Source organism: Geotrypetes seraphini, chromosome 5 (assembly GCF_902459505.1).
Source record: "Geotrypetes seraphini chromosome 5, aGeoSer1.1, whole genome shotgun sequence".
NCBI lineage: Eukaryota > Metazoa > Chordata > Amphibia > Gymnophiona > Dermophiidae > Geotrypetes > Geotrypetes seraphini.
In genome coordinates, this window is record NC_047088.1 from 140,447,444 (window position 1) to 140,467,795 (window position 20,352).

At 43.4% G+C, this 20,352-nt stretch overlaps 1 protein-coding gene across 2 annotated transcripts in view; it reads right to left on the reverse strand.

Annotated features, from left to right (window-relative positions):
- Positions 1–2,194: 2,194 nt before the first annotated feature.
- The window catches only part of KLF7 (Kruppel like factor 7), a 278,953-nt gene continuing 260,795 nt past the window's right edge, over positions 2,195–20,352 (reverse strand). For both annotated transcript variants that reach the window (XM_033945074.1, XM_033945075.1), the window contains one exon: positions 2,195–3,561. In XM_033945074.1, the coding sequence (XP_033800965.1) occupies positions 3,524–3,561 (38 nt within the window). In that variant the 3' untranslated portion in view covers positions 2,195–3,523. The remainder of the gene's footprint in view (positions 3,562–20,352) is intronic.

Genomic DNA, 20,352 nt, shown 5'->3' on the forward strand with positions numbered 1-20,352 from the left:
TGTAAAAAGATTCATGCAAGTCCCCTTTTGATAACTCTTTCTCTCTCTTGCAAAGCTGCTACACAATCTAGATACCAGCCAAGCTCTTTGAAAGTATGTTTGGTGCATGCTATATCCAAAGGCCAAGCAAGTTATGACTTTCCCTATTGTGTCCCTCTAAACATTTCTTTTATGATAACATATTGCACACACAAAAAAAATTATACTACCTCCCTCTTTCTTTTTTTTCTCTCTCTCCCAGCTGTGCATCATATCAGCATTCCCATATGGATTTTTGAATACATTGCTGTTAGTAATACAGCCTTACTGACTGTGGGGTGTACCACTTAAAAGAGAACAGTTACCATCTTTATTACCATCAAAGCCATACTTCAAGGGCAAAAGCATACAGCTGATGAGCACAAACAATAAACTCAATCCCATTTGCCATTCTACCCTCCTTCCAAACCCCCACCCCTACCTCCAAACCAGTGAGATATTGTTCTCTCCTGTTACACAGTGGCTAACAGTTTGAGCACGATGCTCTGCAGGACAACACATATATAGTATAGATTAAAAATGACTTCAGCAAAAATAAAAATGTAGACATATGCTAGGTATTTCTGCTAGGTTCCATTGTGCCTTTGCACTGCCATGTTGAAATGAGTTTGGAAAAAGATCACAAACGATAGCAGTAAGATAAGTGCCATCTATCTGAACACATTTTTCCTTACTTTGGGTTTTAAACAGAACCATATATTTTCCAAACACTTATGTTTTAATCGTGCCATAGACCAGAAGTAGCATTGTTAAGAAAGCTCAGGAGAAGATACTTATGCTATTAAGTGCCAGTGACTACTGTAATTTTGTGTATGTACATTTGCACAGTAAGCTGTGACAGGAAAGAATCTATAGCTATTTTCTTTTTATTAAAATGTGCGAACTGGATGTGCTACAGATTAATACAGCTGAGAACCAAGTATCCTTAGCTTCCCATTAAACAACCTGGTAGAATGTTCGTGCACATTCACAGAGGACTCGGGTTCTAAGGCTCTTTCCTTTCCATTAAAACCCACAATGGAATGACCACTTAACTCATTCAAATGCAGAAGCAGAGGACTATGAGATTGTCAGCAAGCAGTGGTCGGGAGGTTTTAAGCAAGGTTCATTTTGTAAATCTTTGGAATTAAAATGGATTTTTATGTTTCATTTTTATCTTTACCTCACAGCCTCCCCCAAACGAATGCTTTGAATTTGGTCCATTTCTTGGATCATAAAAGCCAGATTTTCATACTCCTGATGCCAGAAGTTTCCAAGCAGAAGAAAGAAATTCTGCAAAAGCTGTGAGCAATTAAAGCCTCTTTCAGGTATGTTCATCACCTTTATGAAATCATAGGTGATATGGGAGGTTGAAAATTCAAGTGCCTAGGACCATGAGGGCTGCGCTTTCAGTTCTACATTTTTTAAATTATTTTTTTAATATTTCTATTTTGTACCCCACACTTTTTCTGCTTTTATTTTTATTTTTTTGTTGTTTTTGTATTTTTCTGTTTTCTTTATAACAGTCAAGGAGTCGAATGGTTAAAAGAGGCCAGCCAGCTGGTATGAAACAGCAGCAATCACTTGGCCACTGGTAGACCAAATGTGCAATTTCAGTTTGTTTCTAGCCATGTCTTGTAGGAATGGTCATCAAATGTAGAAAATATACCACCTGTCCTACAGACCACCCCACTTGTCTTGCACGGACCATTTGTATGGTCCCAAAGACCTCTAGAATCAGAGCCAGTGCTATCAAGCTATGAATACAACTTTTATGTAGAGCAAGATTTTTTGTTTTTTTTCTGTTTATAAAAGGAATTCTATTTGACCACCTTTGAAAAAAAAGTCAAGGTCAAATTTTCTACATGATTCTCCTACTGGGTGTGTAGGGAATAGGGGTGAATCTGAGGCCTTCATTGGCCTTTTGATGTTATAGGCTGTAGGACAAATCTGACCCACTGGTGGAATTTACTAAGGCTTTTCCTCTTGAGATCATGTGGAGAAAACTCCAATGTCATGAACAAAATGGCAAGTATTTGTTCCCCATCATTGTACTCATTTAGAGTTTTTGAGTGGAAAAGTAGAAGCCTGGGGAATGTGAAAGGAGGTTTGTGTGTGTCTGCTCTATGATTGTTTTATGTTTTGTTTAGGTACAAATGCTGTGAAGCCACTTCACTTTCAAGATGTCCTCATTTTTCTGCTCAAGGACTGATTAATATTTTTGGCTTTTTTTTTGTTTTTTTTGTTAGACACTCAAACAAAAAGTACAAAATGCAGCTGCTCTGAGAACAAAGTCAAGAGCTATGCAACTAGGTAATAGGAAATCAGGAACAAGCTACACAGTTTGATGACTGTAGAGCAAAGCCCACATCTGCCACAAAGCTAAGGAAACCTGGAGCCATGTCTTGTGTTGCTGGTCCAAGCCACAGGTTTCCAAATGAGGAACAGAAAGCGCTTGAAGATCACTTGTCCATGGAGAAAATATATAATGTCCAAGCTTCAAAATAAGCTTTTCATGTTTCCATAAAAGCAAAAACAAAAATCAACATATCAAGCTATGGCAAGAAGGTGAGGCCTAAGGAAGTGTATGCTGTTTTTTCAGGGACTTTGCTCGCTGTCCTTCTCTTGGCCTCCTTGCAGTCTGTGCTAGCAGCTCCAAGAATCCCTAGTGCATATGATGTGCTACAGTCATCATAATAAAATAATAATTACAAAAAAATCCTTATGGTGAAGACCTTTTCTCCATGAATTCTACTGAATTATATGCTGAAAAATGATACACCTCTCATAGGTGCCATTCCACAGTCTGATGCCATTAAGGCCAAAAGGTACTGACTTAAAAGGATCTTAAACAGCTCTGTTCCACAAAGAAGAACCAAAACCAGAACAGATCAAACCTCTATGAGAAGTCCAACATAGGGTCATTAAGTGTCCTTCAGATGAAAAGAACAATCCAAGAGGTTAATTTTGGCTACCAAACTGGGATTTGGTTTTCTAGTTCAACATGTTTTGATATTATTTGAAAAGAAAATGTTAGTGCTACAAAGATGCAACTTTAAAGATGGAAAAATTCTCCTCCTATCAAGTTGCATTAAGTGTGTTTGATTAAGCCCCACTGACTGCTGTCCATCTACAGGGAAGTCTTATCCATATTCAGACTGAAGGCAGCAGTTGGTAAGATCCATGAAGGCTCATTCGGCAACTGGGTAGCTGCTTTGATTTCACCCAGCTCATTCCATCTTGCTCACATTATCTGCCTTCTTTCTTCTTACTGGGGCAAGGCATAACCAACAGAAGAATGCATCTTAGTACAGCTGTGTTTGATAATGAGTTTGTATTTGCGTGTGGGTATGTGTGTACTTGTGTAGAGGTTTATGTATGATAATGTTCACTTCTGCAAGGCAGTGTGAGTATGACTGTGAGTTTTGGCTTCCACAAATAAGCCCTCACTCTTACAGTCACATCATGGTGCCTGTGGTTCCATAAGGTGCTCAGATATGTCTCTTCATGTGGAGGGCGAGGTGATCAGACCTGGAAAAACACCTGAGAAAGAAAAACAAAACACAAAATTTAATGAGAACCAAACCCAAACTGTTTATGACATTGTTTTGATATTATCATTGCAACCTATATTTATTTTTTTCCACAGTGAATTTTTATTAAATTGTTACTAAAGCAATACAATAAATAGTTCCAACATTTGGAACACATTTCTGAAACTTCCAAATTTGTATAACCTTCAAAGATTACATTAATCTCTGAAATTCCATCATAGCCAACCTTCCTCTCTTCCCAACTCCCCCTCCCCTCATTATACTTCCCAACAAATAAATACCATTCATGTAGAGTGCCCCATTGTTTCTTCAAGACACTCTTCTTTTCACTGCAGAATCTTCCCTTTCCTTTCCCCCTCCCGTCTCCTCCTTTAGCTCTTAAGATTGAGCTTCTCCATAATTTAGTCTAGGTCCACTGTTGTTTCTCAAAATATCCCTTGTACTTTGCTACCTCAGTCTCCATAATGGATAATTCCTGTAGTCTAGCTTTCCAAGCTTCCAAGGTAGGTGAGAACCTATTTTTTTCTAGTGCTAGGCAATTAAGCATTTTGCTCCTGCCAGTCCCAGCTGACTGCCATTTGAATTGTCTCTCATTATACAAGCCTACATTTCCTTAGTAATCTAAGAAAATACTTTTTTTTACAGAAAAGGTGGTAGATGCGTGGAACAGTCTCCTGGAAGAGGAGGTGGAGACAGAGACTGTGTCTGAATTCAAGAAACATGGGCAAGTGGGATCTCTTAGAGAAAGGAAGAGATAATGGTTACTTCAAATGGGCAGACTCAATGAGCCATTTGGCCTTTATCTGCCATCATGTTTCTAAAAGGCAGCATTGTGGGATAAGTGGCACTGGAGTTTACAATAGATTTGAAAGATATGCTATCATCGTACTCCAAAATGAATGAAGTTCCTAACAGTCCTAAAAATATGTAAGAACATCCAATCCTCAGTTCCACATCTCCAACAAGTGTTCGCAAAAGTAGGGAACATATGGTTTAGATAAAACTTTATAGGCATTTTCCAACACACAGGTAAATGCTTGCTTTACTTCAGTACACATTTCACCCCATTCTACCCTAGAAAAAGTACATCCGAAATCTTGTTCCCATTTCTTATAAGAGTATTTTCTCTTTTCTGCCCCCCTCATAAGTAATGAAAAAGTACATAAATCTAAATAGTACCCAAAGATTCTCAACATGTTCATCAATCACTGGGGAATGTCCCTCCCAACCTTGTACATTCATAAAATGTCTTAGATGTATATGTTATCAGTGTAAAACCCAAAAGGAAAAGCAAAAATAGTTTCACCACTAATCTCTCTCCCTTAATCTGAATAGAACAGCAGCGAAAAAACTAGCAACCCCGAATACTAATGAGAACTAAAGAAAATGTGAATAAAGGGGGCTCCTCGCAGTGGCGTACCTAGGGTATGTGGCACCCGGGGCCCATAATTTTTTGACACCCCCCCATGTAAAAAAATATTTTTTGTAATAACAATGAAACTGAATAAATGGTCATAATAGAAACAGGCAGTGAAAATTTTCTTTTATTGAACCTCGTATATGTAACCATTATTCCAAACATACCATAACATAACATAAATTATGTCTGAATTGTCATGACATCAGAAGTACATATGGAGTAGTTGCAGGTGATGCTTGGGACAGTTCTGATGGTGTTAGTTCGGTTTTATGTGTTTTTGAATAGAAGGGTTTTATTTCTTTTTTGAAGGTTTTGTAGTTTGTGGTCGAGGTCAATAGGTTGTAGAGTTGGGGGTCGAGTGTTGCAGCTCGAATGGCTAGGAGGTTGTTGAAGTTGGAGTGAAGTGACGTTTTTGGTTGGAGGGTGTGTGAATGGTGCGTGAGTTCTCCTATGTCTGGTTGAGGTGGATTGAATTATTTAGCTGAAGAAATTAGTTACCCCCCCCATTCCACACACATTAATTCTCTTCCATTTTTGTTCCCATTATAAAAAACACTGATAAGTTCTGAGAAAAAAAATACATTAAAATAAGAAGTGAAAACAAAGGCCCCTACAGATGAGAACATAACATAAGAATAGCCTAACTGGGTCAGACCAATGGTCCATCATGCCCAGTAACCCATTCTCATGGAAGCCAATCCAGGTCACTAGTACCTGGTCAAAACCCAAAGAGTAGCAACATTCCATGCTACCGATCCAGGGCAAGCAGATGTTTCCCCATGTCTTAATAACAGACTATGGACTTTTCCTCCAGGAATTTGTCCAAACCTTTCTTAAAACCAGCTACCCTATCTGCTTTTACCATAACTTCTGGCCACTTCATTTTTAAGCTGAGATCTTTCCTTCCAAACAGAGACTTTGCTAGATGTCAAATACAGCACAAGGTAACTTCACACGGACTTAGCTGTGCAGTTATCCTGCCGTTGTATCGGGCGATGGTGCGCCCGCATTTGGAGTACTGCGTCCAATATTGGTCGCCGTATCTTAAGAAGGATATGGCGTTAGTCGAGAGGGTTCAAAGGAGAGCAACACGTCTGATAATAGGTATGGAAAACCTGTCATATTCTGAGAGATTGGAGAAGCTGGGTCTCTTTTCCCTGGAGAAGAGGAGACTTAGAGGGGATATGATAGAGACTTACAAGATCATGAAGGGCATAGAGAGAGTAGAGAGGGACAGATTCTTCGAACTTTCGAAAAATAAGAGAACAAGAGGGCATTCGGAAAAGTTGAAAGGGGACAGATTCAAAACAAATGCTAGGAAGTTCTTCTTTACCCAACGTGTGGTGGACACCTGGAATGCGCTTCCAGAGGATGTTATAAGGCAGAGTACGGTACTGGGGTTCAAGAAAGGATTGGACAAATTCCTACTGGAAATGGGGATAGAGGGGTATAGATAGAAGATGACTGCACAGGTCCTGGACCTGTTGGGCCGCCGCGTGAGCGGACTGCTGGGCACGATGGACCTCGGGTCTGACCCAGCAGAGGCATTTCTTATGTTCTTATGAAATGTGAATCTCCTCATACACCCACCATATAGTGCAAAAATGTGCAAAGGTCTGGTTTTTTCTTTCGATCACTACATAGAATAATGCCACACAAGCAGCACTGTTACAAACATATTCTGTAGGTCAGTGCTAAGGTTAACAAAGTTTCCTTCCTTGGACCAGAAGGAGATACTGACAAACCACTGGAAGAGATCCCAAAACAACTACCCAGGAACAACACCCAAAGACCCACTCAGTGTGTGAACCAGTTGAGTGGAGTGGACTAACTGGGGGGTGGAAATGGGCCCGGAGTTTGCTCAGCAGAATTTCCCAGATCACCTCTTCCTCTCACGCTGCTGCCACCACCACTAGGAACTCCTCACCGGGTAGGCCAGCAATGCTATAAACTCTATAAAACACATTATTATATTTTCTTATAAAGCATATATTTTAACTGAACTCTCTGACATCCTCAGCCTTTCCATTCACAAAAATAGAAGGAAGAAAAGTTCCCATTTCCTGCTGTCTCATGTCCCCGGCCTATACAATATTTTTCTTCTGCAGAGTGCAGACCCTTCAAAAATCTGACCAAATCCTCATTTCACTTGCATTATAAAGTACTGAGGATGCCATCTCTCCCCTAAAGTCTAAGACAGTAACGCAAATTAGTGCTGCCAGATTCAGGAAAAAAAATTTTGATTTGATTCAGCCTATTGAATTGGTTTATCGATTCGATTTTCCTGCCCAATTGTGTGTTTTTTTTTCAAACATCCTGGTGGGTTTATTTTATAGCTTTTTCACCCCCCTTTGGCTTCTCCTAACCACACTGGCGCTGTGGTGTAAATAAAATAAAGAAACAAAAGGACTTTTCCTCTCTCTGTTAAATCCTAGCTCACATTTGCGGTCTAACACCAGCTCTGGCAGGATACACATTTCAAATCTGACATATTGTAATCACAAAACAGAAAATAAAATTAGTTTTTCTACCTTTTTGTTGTCTGGTTATTTTTCAAATCTTGTTGGTCCAAGGCTCTGGTTGTCTTCTGATAACTTGCTTGCCAGGGTCTCCTTCTTTCTCCGTGCTAACCATCCATCTGCCTTCTCTGTCCTCCCCTTCCGTTTCCCTTCCCTCCCCCGGATGTCTGACATCTTTCCTTTTTTTGTCTCCCTCCACAGATCCACCTTTTCTTAACTACCCTTTCATCCAGCAGCTCTCCCTCCTTCCCCACCACCCGAGGGTCCACCATCTCTCCCTTTCTTTTCCCAACTACCCTCCTAACCAGTATCTCTATCCCCCCCCTCCACACCATCACTTGTGTCCAACTTCTCTCCCTTTCTGTTCCTTCCCTCCCTAAAACCCATGTCCATCATCTCTCTCTCTCTCCTCTATTTTCAGACCCATTATTTCTTCCCACCCAAAGTCCGGCATATGCACGTCTCTTTGAACCCCTCCCCCTTTCCTCCGTGTACTTCTACACCAGGGCCCCCCTCCCCTGAAGGTCTGTCCCCCCCTTAAAGGTCTGCATCCCACCCCTGAAGGCCTGTCCCCCCCTTGAAGGCCTGCCTGCTCCCCTTGAAGGCCTGTACCCCCCGAAGGCCTAAACCCCCCTCGAAGGCCTGCCCCCCCTTGAAGGCCTGCACCCCCCGAAGGCCTAAACCCCCCTCGAAGGCCTGCCCCCCCTTGAAGGCCTGCACCCCCCCAAAGGCCTACACCCCCTCATAGGCCTGTCCCCCCCTTGAAGGCCTGCCTGCCTGTCCCCCCTTGAAGGCCTGTCCCCCCCCGAAGGCCTGCACCACCCCTTTGAAGGCTTGCCTGCCTGTTCTCCATGAAGGTCTGTCCCCCTGAAGGCCTGTCTCCCCCCCTCCACAAGGTCTGCCTGCCCGCCCCACCATGAAGGCCTGCTGCCCCCCCCCCCACTACCTCGAAGGTCCGCTCGGCCCCACCACCACCACGAAGCAATGCTTATTCCCCCGGCCTCCCCGCTTCATTCCCCTGGGGAAACAGCCTGCAGCAAGATTGCGCGATGCCAGCGATCTTTGCTTGCTTTGGCTGTTTCCTCCACCGCGGTCCCGCCCCTCCTCTGACGTCAGAGGAGGGGTGGGACCGTGGCGGAGGAAACAGCCGAAGCAGGCAAAGATCGCTGACATCGCGATCTTGCTGCAGGCTGTTTCCAGACGCGACACCCGGTGCAGGGGGTGGGGAACCGGACCAGGAGCACCCCCTCAGGGCTTGGTACCCGGGGCGGACCGCCCCCCACGCCTCCCCCTTGGTACGCCACTGGCTCCTCGTAAATGGGATAGAACACATAACCTCTGCAACAGAATTGTCACTCAATAAACCCACAAGGGTAGATTCTTGTGAAACATCCCTGGACCCTTCCTGTAGTGTAAGTGAATCAAAATGTGTGCTTTTATGCTAAATAAACATGTTCCAAAATCAGGACTGCATTTAAATCGCTGCTATCCTAGCAGAAAAAAAACAGCGTCCACAGTAAGTATCACTACAAATAACAGTGTAAACACAGTCACAACACTGCTGGAAAAAAAAAAAAGTGAACACAGAACTTATCTTGGAAAATGAAAGATCAAAGCCCATTAACAGCTCCATATGCTGTTTAAAGTGGACTTTAAATAGCACGCGGAGCCGTTAATGGGCTTTGATCTTTCATTTTCCGAGATAAGTGCTGTATTCACTGTTGTTTTTTTCCAATAGTGTTGTGACTATAGGCTAGATTCACTAAGCCCACCGATCATGTCTTGACCACTTAGCGACCCATTTGTGACCCCAATCTGATTCACTAATCTCTATGCCGATCATCTTCCGATCCGTGCATGCAAATGAGGGGAAACGGCATGCAAAGTAGGAAGGATGCAATTCACTAAACTAAAGAAGGCACACCGACTGGGCTGGCCGATCGAAAAACAAGTGACTGGTGAGGAACAGTCGCTTGTACAAAAACCCTTCTCAGACTGCCCTGCTCTCTGCCCAGACTCTCCTGTTCCTACTAGTTTCAGAAGCCGTGTGGGCTGAGGCAAAAATTCAGAAGCCATATGGGCTGCTGTCACTCGGCATCTCTGCAAGCCTCTGTCCCAGAGCATCTTTAAAGAAGTGCCTTTTATTTGAACGGGGCTTGCTGCTGTCTTCTACAGCCCCGTCATCGGGGGCTCTTAGGAGGAGGAGGAAGGGGGATCCCTGGTGTCTAGTCAGTGAAAGGGAAGAGGCTGCTGCCACCGGGGATCGCCCTTCCCTGATGTGCGAGCCCATGGTTTTAACCCACTTTAAACCTGCAGGTTAAAATTATAGGCTCACACTGCAGGGAGAGGCAGCAGAGAGCAGGAGAGTCGGGACCAGTATAAAAAAAAACAACAGACAGCAAACACATGTGCAGATAGGCAAAGTTGGCTCATCTCTTCAAAATGGTGGGTCTTCCCTCCCAAGTACATCCTGGGATGCACCAGGAAGGGGCCTGAGGCTCTGGCCCAGACACCTAAGGTGCTTTCCATAGTAGGGGCGTTAAACAATCTGCACCAATCAGAGCCTCAGGCCCCTCCCCGGTTCATCCCAGGATGTACTGGGTAGGGGAAGGCCCTCCATTTTGAAGAGGCGGGCCTGCTGGCCGGAGAGAGTAGGCATCCCTCCAGCCAGTCATCGTAAGTATGGTAAGGGGGAGATGGTGGGGTCAACGGAGACACGGGTGGGGGGGGGGGTTGCATGGCGGTGGGAGAGAGTGGGACCTCTTCCACTGCCTGTGAGTTGAGGGGGTTGTTTGGCGGCAGGAGTGGACATCTCTTTCGCTGCCAGAGGGTGTGTTTGGTGGTGGGAGAGAGTGGCCATCTCTCCCGCTGCTGAGGGGATGTTGGGGGTGTGTTGCTTAGCAGGAGAGAGTGGGCACAGGGCAGGATTAATTCATTGAGGGCCCCTAGGCACACAAGTACACTGGGCCCCCTGCACCGCCCCAACCCACCATGCGCCCAGGCGGAAACAGGAAACTGCGTCAGAGGGAAGCTTTGGGCAAGCAGCACTGCTTGCACAATTACAACTCCCGTTGCCTTTCTTACCCGCGTTGCTTGCTTGTCTAACTTTCCATCGATTGGGGGGAAAGGGGGGGGTCGCGTTGCCGATCTGGGTAGGGCCCGCGTTGCTGATTGATGTTGGAGGGGCCCATCGCCGTTTGGAAAAAACAATGTTGATGCCCTCCTTCATCGGGCCATCCTGACCATTTCGGGCCCTAGGCACGTGCCTACTTGGCCTATTGATTAATCCTGCCCTGAGTGGGCATCTCTACCGCTGCCAAAGGGGTGTTGCTTGGCGGTGGGAGAGGGTGGGTATCTCTCCTGCTGCTGAAGGGGTGTTGGGGTGTGTGTTGCTTGGTGGCGAGAGGGGGGTGTTGTTTGGCGGTTGGAGTGGGCATCTCTCCTGCTGTCGGGTGGAGGGTTGCTCGACTTCGGTGGCTTGATTTGTTGTTGGGTTTGTTTTCTCTTTTTTTTTGCATTTATTCTGCACATGTTTTCATCGCTATCATCAGCGATGGGCACATGCAAATTTAGTGAATCTTCACTAATCTCCACCAACCTCATTTGCATGAGCATTTCCTGGAGAATGACTTGATTTTTTTTAAATCGCTACTATAATGGCTGTGACAGCAGCCTGTTGGTTTTTAACACAAATGTTTGAAAATCTAGCTCTAGATGTCTTATAAAAGGATTAATTATCCCTCTTAATCTATCTTTTAATGAGGTAGAAGTCCATACCCAATATTTTAGTGCTAAAGGTCCAATAAAAAACTGTCTAGCTAAATTCCTAATTTGGTCTCTGCTATGGTCCAATCTAACTGCAAACACAACTGATCAGCCTGATAATACCACAACAAATTAAGAACCATTCTCCATTCCTCTTCGCTTGCCCTCCACAAAGTCTCAGGGCCAACCTCATGGGTTTCCCCCTCCAAACTGGAGGAATTCACAATGTAAAAGTTGTAACACTTTCTTAGGGACCTGTATAAGTAAAGTTTGGAACAAAAACAATAGGCATGGCAGGGCATTCATTTTTAAAACTGCTATCCTCCCCCACCAGGAAAGCCAAAGCTCATGCCATTTTTGAGGTGACGGGATAATCGCGCGCCAGACGCCAGCGTGCCAATAATCCAGCGCCGACAATTCGGCACAAGACAGAAGCGCACAGGGGAAAAAGTAATTTTTAACGAGCTCCGACTGGGGGTTTGGGGTGGCAACCCCCCCCACTTTATTGGTTAGTGTTCGTGCTGCCGTTGCGGGGGGGGGGTGTGGGGGGTGAAACCCCCCACATTATAGAGAAAATGGAACTTTTCCCGAAAAAAATAAGAAAAAGTTCCATTTTCGCTATAATGGAGGTTTCCAACCCCCCGAGCCCCCCTCCAACAGCAGCGCAAACACTAACTAATAAAGTGGGGGGTTGCCACCCCAAACCCCCCGTCGAACCTCTTTAAAAATTACTTTTTCCCCTGCGCGCTTCTGTCTTGTGCCGAATTGTCAGCGCTGGATTCTCAGCGCGCTGGTGTCTTGCGCGCCACTGTCTATGAAACCATTTTTGAAGGTTTAAACGTATCTGTCTAACTATTTGGGAGTAGTTAAACTCATACAACTGATTCATATCTCTAGAAAGTTGGATACCCAAATATCGTATATCTTGTTTTGCCAATTTAAAAGGAAAGGAGTAAGCCAAATTCTGCTCTTCCTCAGTAAGAGAAGCGGTGTAGTGAGGGAGGTTGGTACCCAGGGTGGTGGCACCTGACATTACTGCGCAGTGCACACCCCCAACTCTTCCCTGCCACTTGGGCACCCCGTACTCTTCCCCGCCCTCCTGCCCCCACATACCTCTTGAAATTTTCGTTGGTGCAAGCATCTTTCATATGCTATTCGTGCCAGCCTTGGCTCCGTTTTGACATCATATCCTGGTCTCACGACCAGGAGGTGACATCAGAAGGGAGCCGAGGCCAGTACATTTCTCCCTCCATATTCACTGTGATAGGGGATTAACAGAACCGTAAATACAGAAAAACCATGAATAACTTTTTCATATGTTATTCGCTCTTATCTATTAAAAACTATTGTGAATATGGTGAAACCGTGAATAACATGGTGGGAGACCTGGCCTGTTCCTGAAGGAGAGGCAAAACATGGTGAAGAAAGTGCTGGGAATCAGCAATTTTCTCTGTAAACACTTAGAATCAGTGATTTCTTTATGCAAGCTGATGTAATTGGGGGGAGGAGCCAGCAAAAACCGTGAATAATCGAAACCACAATTGCTAAAACCGCAAATATGGAGGGAGAAGTGTATGAGCAGCAAGTGGAAGATGCTGCTTGTACCAGTGAACATTTAAAGAGGTACACGGAAGGGGAGGCAAAGAGAAGCTGGCTCTGGGTGTCCCCTGTAAAGATGGCACCTGGGTGGGGAGGGTGGGTGCCCCCCACCTCCCCTCCCCCCACTTTACTAGGCCACTGAGTAAGAGTAACTCCCAATAGCTCAGCCTTATTCATATTGAACTTAAAACCTGTCAGAGTCCCATAAGCATTAAAAACCTCTAACAATATGGGCAGGAACAAACTTGGATCTTGAACAAAACAAAATACTGATGGTAAAAAGTGCTATCTTATGCTCCATATCCCCTACCTGAATTCCCCAAATGTCCAGATGTTCTCTCATATGCGTTGCCAAAGGCTCTATATAAATAGCACAAAGTATGGGTGAAAGGGAGCGCCCTTGTATAATTCACCGCTCAATTGGGAAAAATCCATATAGGAACCATTAACCTTCAGACATGATCTATGTGAAGTATAAAAAGCTTTCACCCATGAACAAACATGTCCCCCAAGCCTAGCTGACCCATGACTGCCCACAGGACCTCCCAACACACCTTGTCAAATGCCTTTTTTGGCATCAATGGCCAACAATGCAATCTTATCTCGGGCTCGTCAGGAGCTCCAATGTAAGTGCAACATCCTACGGATATTATCCCCTACCTGCCTCCTTTGTTTACATACTAATGCCAAGACTTTGGCTATGATACTGGCATCTATATTTAAAAGTGAGATGGGTCTATAAGCACCACACACTAGGGGTTCCTTTCCTGGCTTCAAAAGTACTGAGATCCCCACTTCTCCCATTGACACTGGAAGGGATCCCTCCTCCCTCACTTCATTTGCCACTCTCACCAATAAAGGTCCCAACTCAACCGCAAACTGTTTATAATATTTTCCTGTATACCCATACAGACCCGGAGACTTCTCCTGCTTCAAGACAGATTCAGCTATGATTGATGGATGAAACAGTTGAAACTTGTTAAAGCACAGGGCTGTACTTGATATCAAATATCTCTGAAAATGGGCTGGAGAAACATCTGATCTGCTGTTTCAGCTGAAGCCAAGGTACAAATCTGCTGCCACTTCTTTGAAGACATATCTATAGAGGGTTATGAATTTGATATATTGCCTTTCTGTGGACTCTACAATATTTTAAAAGCCTGTCAGTCTACTTGTTGTTTCAAGATAAAAGTGTTTTCCTCAGATATTTTCTTGGCCAAATTTAAAATATGCAATATATTTATAAACAGAAGTATTCCTCATGGCAGATTAGTGCACATTTCACTTTATTTTATGAGTTAAAAAAATTGAGAGCAATTAGCCTCTTTCCTGATTGTGCTATACAGTGCTCCCCCATGAATTCATGGTCTGCGATTCGCGGTCCCGGTCATTCGTGGTATTTTCCGACTTCGAATGACCAGGCAGGAGAGGGCAGCCGGAGAGGCAGGAGAGAGCAGCCGGAGTGCCGGCGAGTGAAGGAAATTACTCTCGGTAAACTCTGACCACCTCTTCCTGTACTAAAGTCGGGCCTCACCAATCAGGAGCTGCATTGCCATGCAGCTCCTGATTGGTGAGGCCTGACTTTAGTACAGGAAGAGGCGGTCAGAGCATACCATGAGTGATTTCCTTCACTCGCCGGTGCTCCGGCTGCCCTCTCCTGCTTCTCCGGCTGCCCTCTCCCATCTCCCCTACTAAAATCCGTATTTGTGGTTTTTCAACATTCGCAGGGGAGTACTGTATTAAGATGAATGAGAAGAAAAACCTTCTTCTAATGAATAACTATAGGACATTTGAAGATCATTTAGTTGGACTAGCTGAGAAATAGCAAATTAAATCATAATCATATGCATCATTATGGTTGGAGACTTATGATCAATGACTTCTATGGTACTATTGATGAGAAGTCGGGACTAGGAGCTGCTGTAGTGGCTCTTTAGGTACTGGAATAGAGCAGACATTAGAATGGAAGTTGAACCTGCTCTGTACTAAACTATTCATGCTGACCTACTCCATCAAAGTCCCAGCATCAATAAACTGTACCAGTCCTTGTAACATAATAACATAGTAGTTGATAGCAGATAAAGACCCGAATGGTCCATCCAGTCTGCCCAACCTTACCCACTCTTTAAAATATTGATTTAATTTAAATTTTCCTTCTTCTTAGCTACTTCTGGGCTAGAACCCAAAGCTCTGCCTGGTACTGTGCTTATGTTCCATCTCTGTCAAAGCTCACTCCAGCCCAACTAAACCATCCCAGCCATTGAAGCCCTCCCCAGCCCATCCTCCACCAAACGGCCGTATATGGACAGAGACCGTGCAAGTCTGCCCAATACTGGCCTTAGTTCTTTAATATTTACTATTATTTTCTAATTCAAGATCCTCTGTGCTCATTCCATGCTTTTTTAAAACTGTCACCATTTTCCTCTCCACCACCTCCCTCGGGAGCACATTCCAGGCATCCACCACCCTCTCCGTAAAGAAGAATTTCCTTACATTGCTCTTGAGTCTACCCCTCAACCTCAAATTATGTCCTCTGGTTTTACCATTCTCCTTTCTCTGGAGAAGATTTTGTTCTACATTAATACCTTCTAAGTATTTAAGTGTCTGAATCATATCTCCCCTGTCCCTCCTTTCCTCTAGGGCAGTGTTTCTCAACTTCTTCAAGCCAAGTACTCCCTAAGCCTAACAAATACTAACCGAGTACCACACCCAAGTTCCACTCCACACCTGCCCAAGCTCCGGCCCTGACTCCAACCCCATAATAATAGTACTTATTGTAACACAATTTCTTCCATCCATTTTTCATATATATACACTCAATATAATCTTATTAATGCATTATGGTATTAATAATTATTAATACATAATGGTAATAATAATGGTAACCACAAAATTAAAATGATAACCACAAAATAAAAAAAACAACACAAAGCACACTGTACACAGAGAAAATGTTAATTATCATTTATGTTCGGGATTTTTTCAAAGAGGTAAAGGTAGATGACTTAAAATATGCTATCAGTAACAACTATTGAAAAATAGACAAATATAGAGCAAAATATAGACAGCAGATATAAATTCACAAACTGACACATTTTGATCACTAAATTGAAAATAAAATTATTTTTCCTACCTTTGTTGTCTGGTGATTTCATAAGTCTCCTTCTGATTATGCAACCAATATTTCTTTCTTTCTGCCTCCTGCACACTTCCTATCCTCCGGACCCCATTCCCTTCCCCAACCAACATCTTCTCTCTCTCTGTCCCTCCACGAGTCCAACTTTTCTAACTCTCTCCCTCACCCCTATTGGCAATATGTCTCCCTTTCTCTCTCTCTCTCACTGTCCATCTGTCTTGAGAGCTCCAGGCATCTCTCCCACCCCCTCTACTGTCACATCCAACATTTCTCCCTCTTTCACCACTGTCCACCAGCCCCATGCCCATTCATATCACCCCTCTCCAGCACCATGCCACATCTCTCCCTCCATCACTATGTCCAATATTCCTCCACCTTGCAGCCCCTTCAATCTGTTCCCTCGCCACCATCATATCCAACATTTCTCCCTCTCTCATTCCCCGGATCATGTGTAGCATTTTTCATCACTGCCTACCAATTCCATGCCCATTCCTATCACCCCTCTCCAGCACCATACCACATCTCTCCCTCCATCACTATGCCCAATATTCCCCCACCTTGCATCCCCTTCAATCTGTCCCTCTGTTCTCTTTCTAACACCATATCCAACATTTCTCCCTCTTATTCTTCTCCCCCTCCCCTCCAGCCATTGTCGCAAAAGATCATATCCCCCACACACACTGAAGCCACTTCCGACAATCTCCTCCCCTCTATGCTGAAGCCACTTCTGATGATCTCCGCCCCGCCCCATCCCAGAAGCCAACACAGAAACCTTCTTCGAGCCGCAATTGCTCCTTCGGTCTTCACCCTTCAGCAGCATTTCCCGCATGGATGGCACAAGCAGAGACTCACATGCTGCACGTGGCCGACCCACAAGCCTTCCCCCCAACGTCAACTCTGATGTCAGAGAGAAGGTTTCTGGGTCAGCCACTTACATGCAGAATGCGAATCACACTGTATGCACCACCCATATAAGGAATGTTGCTGAAGATGTAAGAAGAGAGTGTGGCTCGAAGAAGGTTTCTGTGTCGGCTTTGGGGGTGGGGCGGAGATAGTCTGAAGCGGCTTCAGTGCGGGGGGTGGGGGGGGGCGGGCAGGAATGTGGGATCCATGGCAGTGGTGGCTGTCGCCTCCTTTATGAACAGGCAGGAGAGGCATCAAAACCTTCTTTCTTCTATTGGTTGGCAACAGCTGCCGCCTTGTCACACTGTTTCTTCGCCTTTAGATCTTCGGACACTATCACCTCAAGGTCCCTCTCCCCATCCATGCATATCAGCATCTCACTTCCCATCACATACAGCTCCTTCCGATTACTAATTCCCAAATGCATTACTCTGTATTTCTTTGAATTTTATTTGCCAGATATTAGACCATTCCTCTAACATTTGCAGATCCTTTTTCATGTTTTCCACTTCCTCCTCAGTGTCTACTCTGTTACAAATCTTGGTATCATCTGCAAAAAGGCAAACCTTTCCTTTTAACCCTTCAGCAATGTCACTCACAAACATATTGAACAGGGACTCCACTACTCACCTTTGCTTTCTCTGAGCGACTCCCATTAACCACCAACCTCTGGCATCTCTCTGCCAACTAGTTTCTAATCTAGTTCACCACTTTGGGTTCTAACTTCAGCCTGTCAAGTTTGTTCAAAAGCCTCCTTTGAGGAACCATGTTAAAGGCTTTGCTGAAATCTAAGTAAATTACATTTAGCATATGTCCCTGATCCAGTTCTCTGGTCACCCAATCAAAAAATTCAATCAGGATCGTTTGGCACGATTTACTTTTAGTAAAGCCATGTTGCTTCGGATCCTGTAACCCATTACATTCTAGGAAATTTACTATCCTTTCTTTCAGCAACACTTCCATTATTTTTCCAACAACAAAATGAGGCTTACCGGCCTGTAGTTTCCCGCTTCATCTCTGCGACCACTTTTGCGTGTAGGGACCACATTCGCTCTTCTCCAATCCCCAGTAATCACTCCCGTCTCCAGAGATTTGTTGAACAAGTATTTAATAGGATCCGCCAGAACCTCTCTGAGCTCCCTCAGTATCCTGGGATGGATCCTGTCCGGTTCCATCGCTTTGATCACCTTCAGTTTTTCATAAACACTTTCCTCCGTGAACAGCGCAAAATCTACTCCATTTTCTTGTGTAGTTTTGCCAGGATTTTCTTCCGTGAAAACAGAAGTATTTGTTTAGTGTGTTTGCTCCACATATCGGTTCTTAGCATCTTTTAGTTTCACAATTCCACTTTTCATCTTGCTCCTTTCATTAATATATCTGAAAAAAATTTTGGCTCCCTGTTTAACATTTTTAGCCATTTGCTCTTCTACCTGCGCTTTCACCAGACACATCTCTCTCTTGGCTTCTTTCAGTTTCACCTGGTAGTCCTTTCTGTACTCCTCTTCTTTTTTTTTTTTTTTTTATATATTTCAGGAATGTCAACTCTTTTGCTAACCCTATTGGTTTCCTTTTTCTCTTGTTTTTATTTATTTTCTTCACATAAAGGTCCGTAGCCATTTTTATTGCTCCTTTCAGCTTAGACCACTGTTTTTCCACTTCTCTTATGTCCTCCCATCCTAACAGCTCTTTCTTCAGGTACTCTCCCATTTTATTAAAGTCTGGTCATTTGAAATCTAGGACTTTTAGTATTGTGCGGCCGCTCTCCACTTTAGCCATTATATCAAATCAAACCAAACCACTTTGTGACAATAATATTCTGTTCCAGTATAATAACATTTCTGTCCAGTTGCATACTCATAGTGTCCTCCATGTTTCTTCATAAATACTTGGCAGTCCTTCATCTGTAACTTAAGCAATTTTGTAGGAAATTTCCTTAATCACAGTAAACCTCTAATTCTACTCTCTTTGGAGTGATCAGAAAAAAAAATTCCCTTATTCCTTCAATAAGGAATAGCATTTCTCTGAATTTGGTACTGTGTTTAAGAAGCTAGATCAACTTTTTCTCAGTTGAGAGAGATTTACAAAGGTTTCTTTAGTCTGAAGAAATAGATGGGTCTTCTTGAGTGACTGACTTGAATGGCCTATGATTCAGTAGAAATTTTGGAGATGCTAAGAATTCAGCTAATCTGCTTCTTCTGCTCTTCCTGCTCCAGGGAAATATCCTACCACAACTTATTCATCATGTAAGGGCCCTAAATAAAGAACAAAATATCTCCCGGAAGTCAAAGAAGCTCATTTTCCCATTACAGGCAGGGCAATTTTTGAATCTTGATTTGTCAGCCGTGGTGAGAAAGGGAGGTAAGGTGGGAGAATGAAAAGAGATTTGTTTTTAGACAGTAGAAGAGGATAATAAAAAGGCTAAAGAATATAAATGTTGCTTAACAAAAGAAAAGGCATCAGGGATCCAGTGTACAGTTATTCAAGTTAAATTCCTTTGATAGAGCTAGAAAAAAAAGCTATGGAATTAATCCAAGAACTTCCTTGCAAGCTCAGAAAACCACAATTTTTCCCAAGTTCTGAGTAAGCTACTCCATCTCTATACCACTGGATGATGTCACCTTCATGTGTTGCTTATTCATCCAGCACATCAAAGGAGAATTTAAAAATGGCTAGCATTTGCAAATGAGTTTGTAATATACAGCCCATTCTTATTGAACTGCAGCCATCACTCCATTGTGTAGGTCTAACAGCACTGTTGTAATTTGCTTATCCAAGTCATTGCAACCACAGCTGTATAAAACAAAAAGTCAACCACTGTGATGCAGTACACTATGACCCCAAAACTTTCAATGTTACAGTAGTAAAATCAATGAAATGTAAGACTTAACTTGGACATGTGACAATAAATAATACTTAGCTAGCAAAATCTGTATTTGGATCTCTGAAATTTTCTTTTTAGCAACAATGATAGATTCTGTGTCTGGCTAATCTAATTGGCCAATGAGAGATTTCAGGTATGAATACATACTACATTAAATTAATTCTTTATTTCAGCTTGTTGACTGAAAAACAGCTAGGCTAGGACAACAGGAGGCACCATGGTGAAAGGAACACATTAAAAGTAAAACAATAGAATAAGTACATCATAACAATCATATAAAAAGTTAATCAAAACATTAACAAACAGATTTCTGTATCAGATATTCAGCTTCTAAAGTAGATTAGAAGGGTAGAAATATGTCCACGGAGGAAAGGGAAGCTCCTGAGCCTGGATTTAAAAGGGACTTTATCTAATTCACTATTGTTATTAGTTGATCTCATAGAGTAAACACAGAGTAGAAAGAGATTTTCTGAAATGAGAACAATGAGCTCAGAGGAACTTTTGTATGCCAGCTGGGGCCACAGTGTTTCTCTTCTTCTTTTAAATGAAAGATGTCC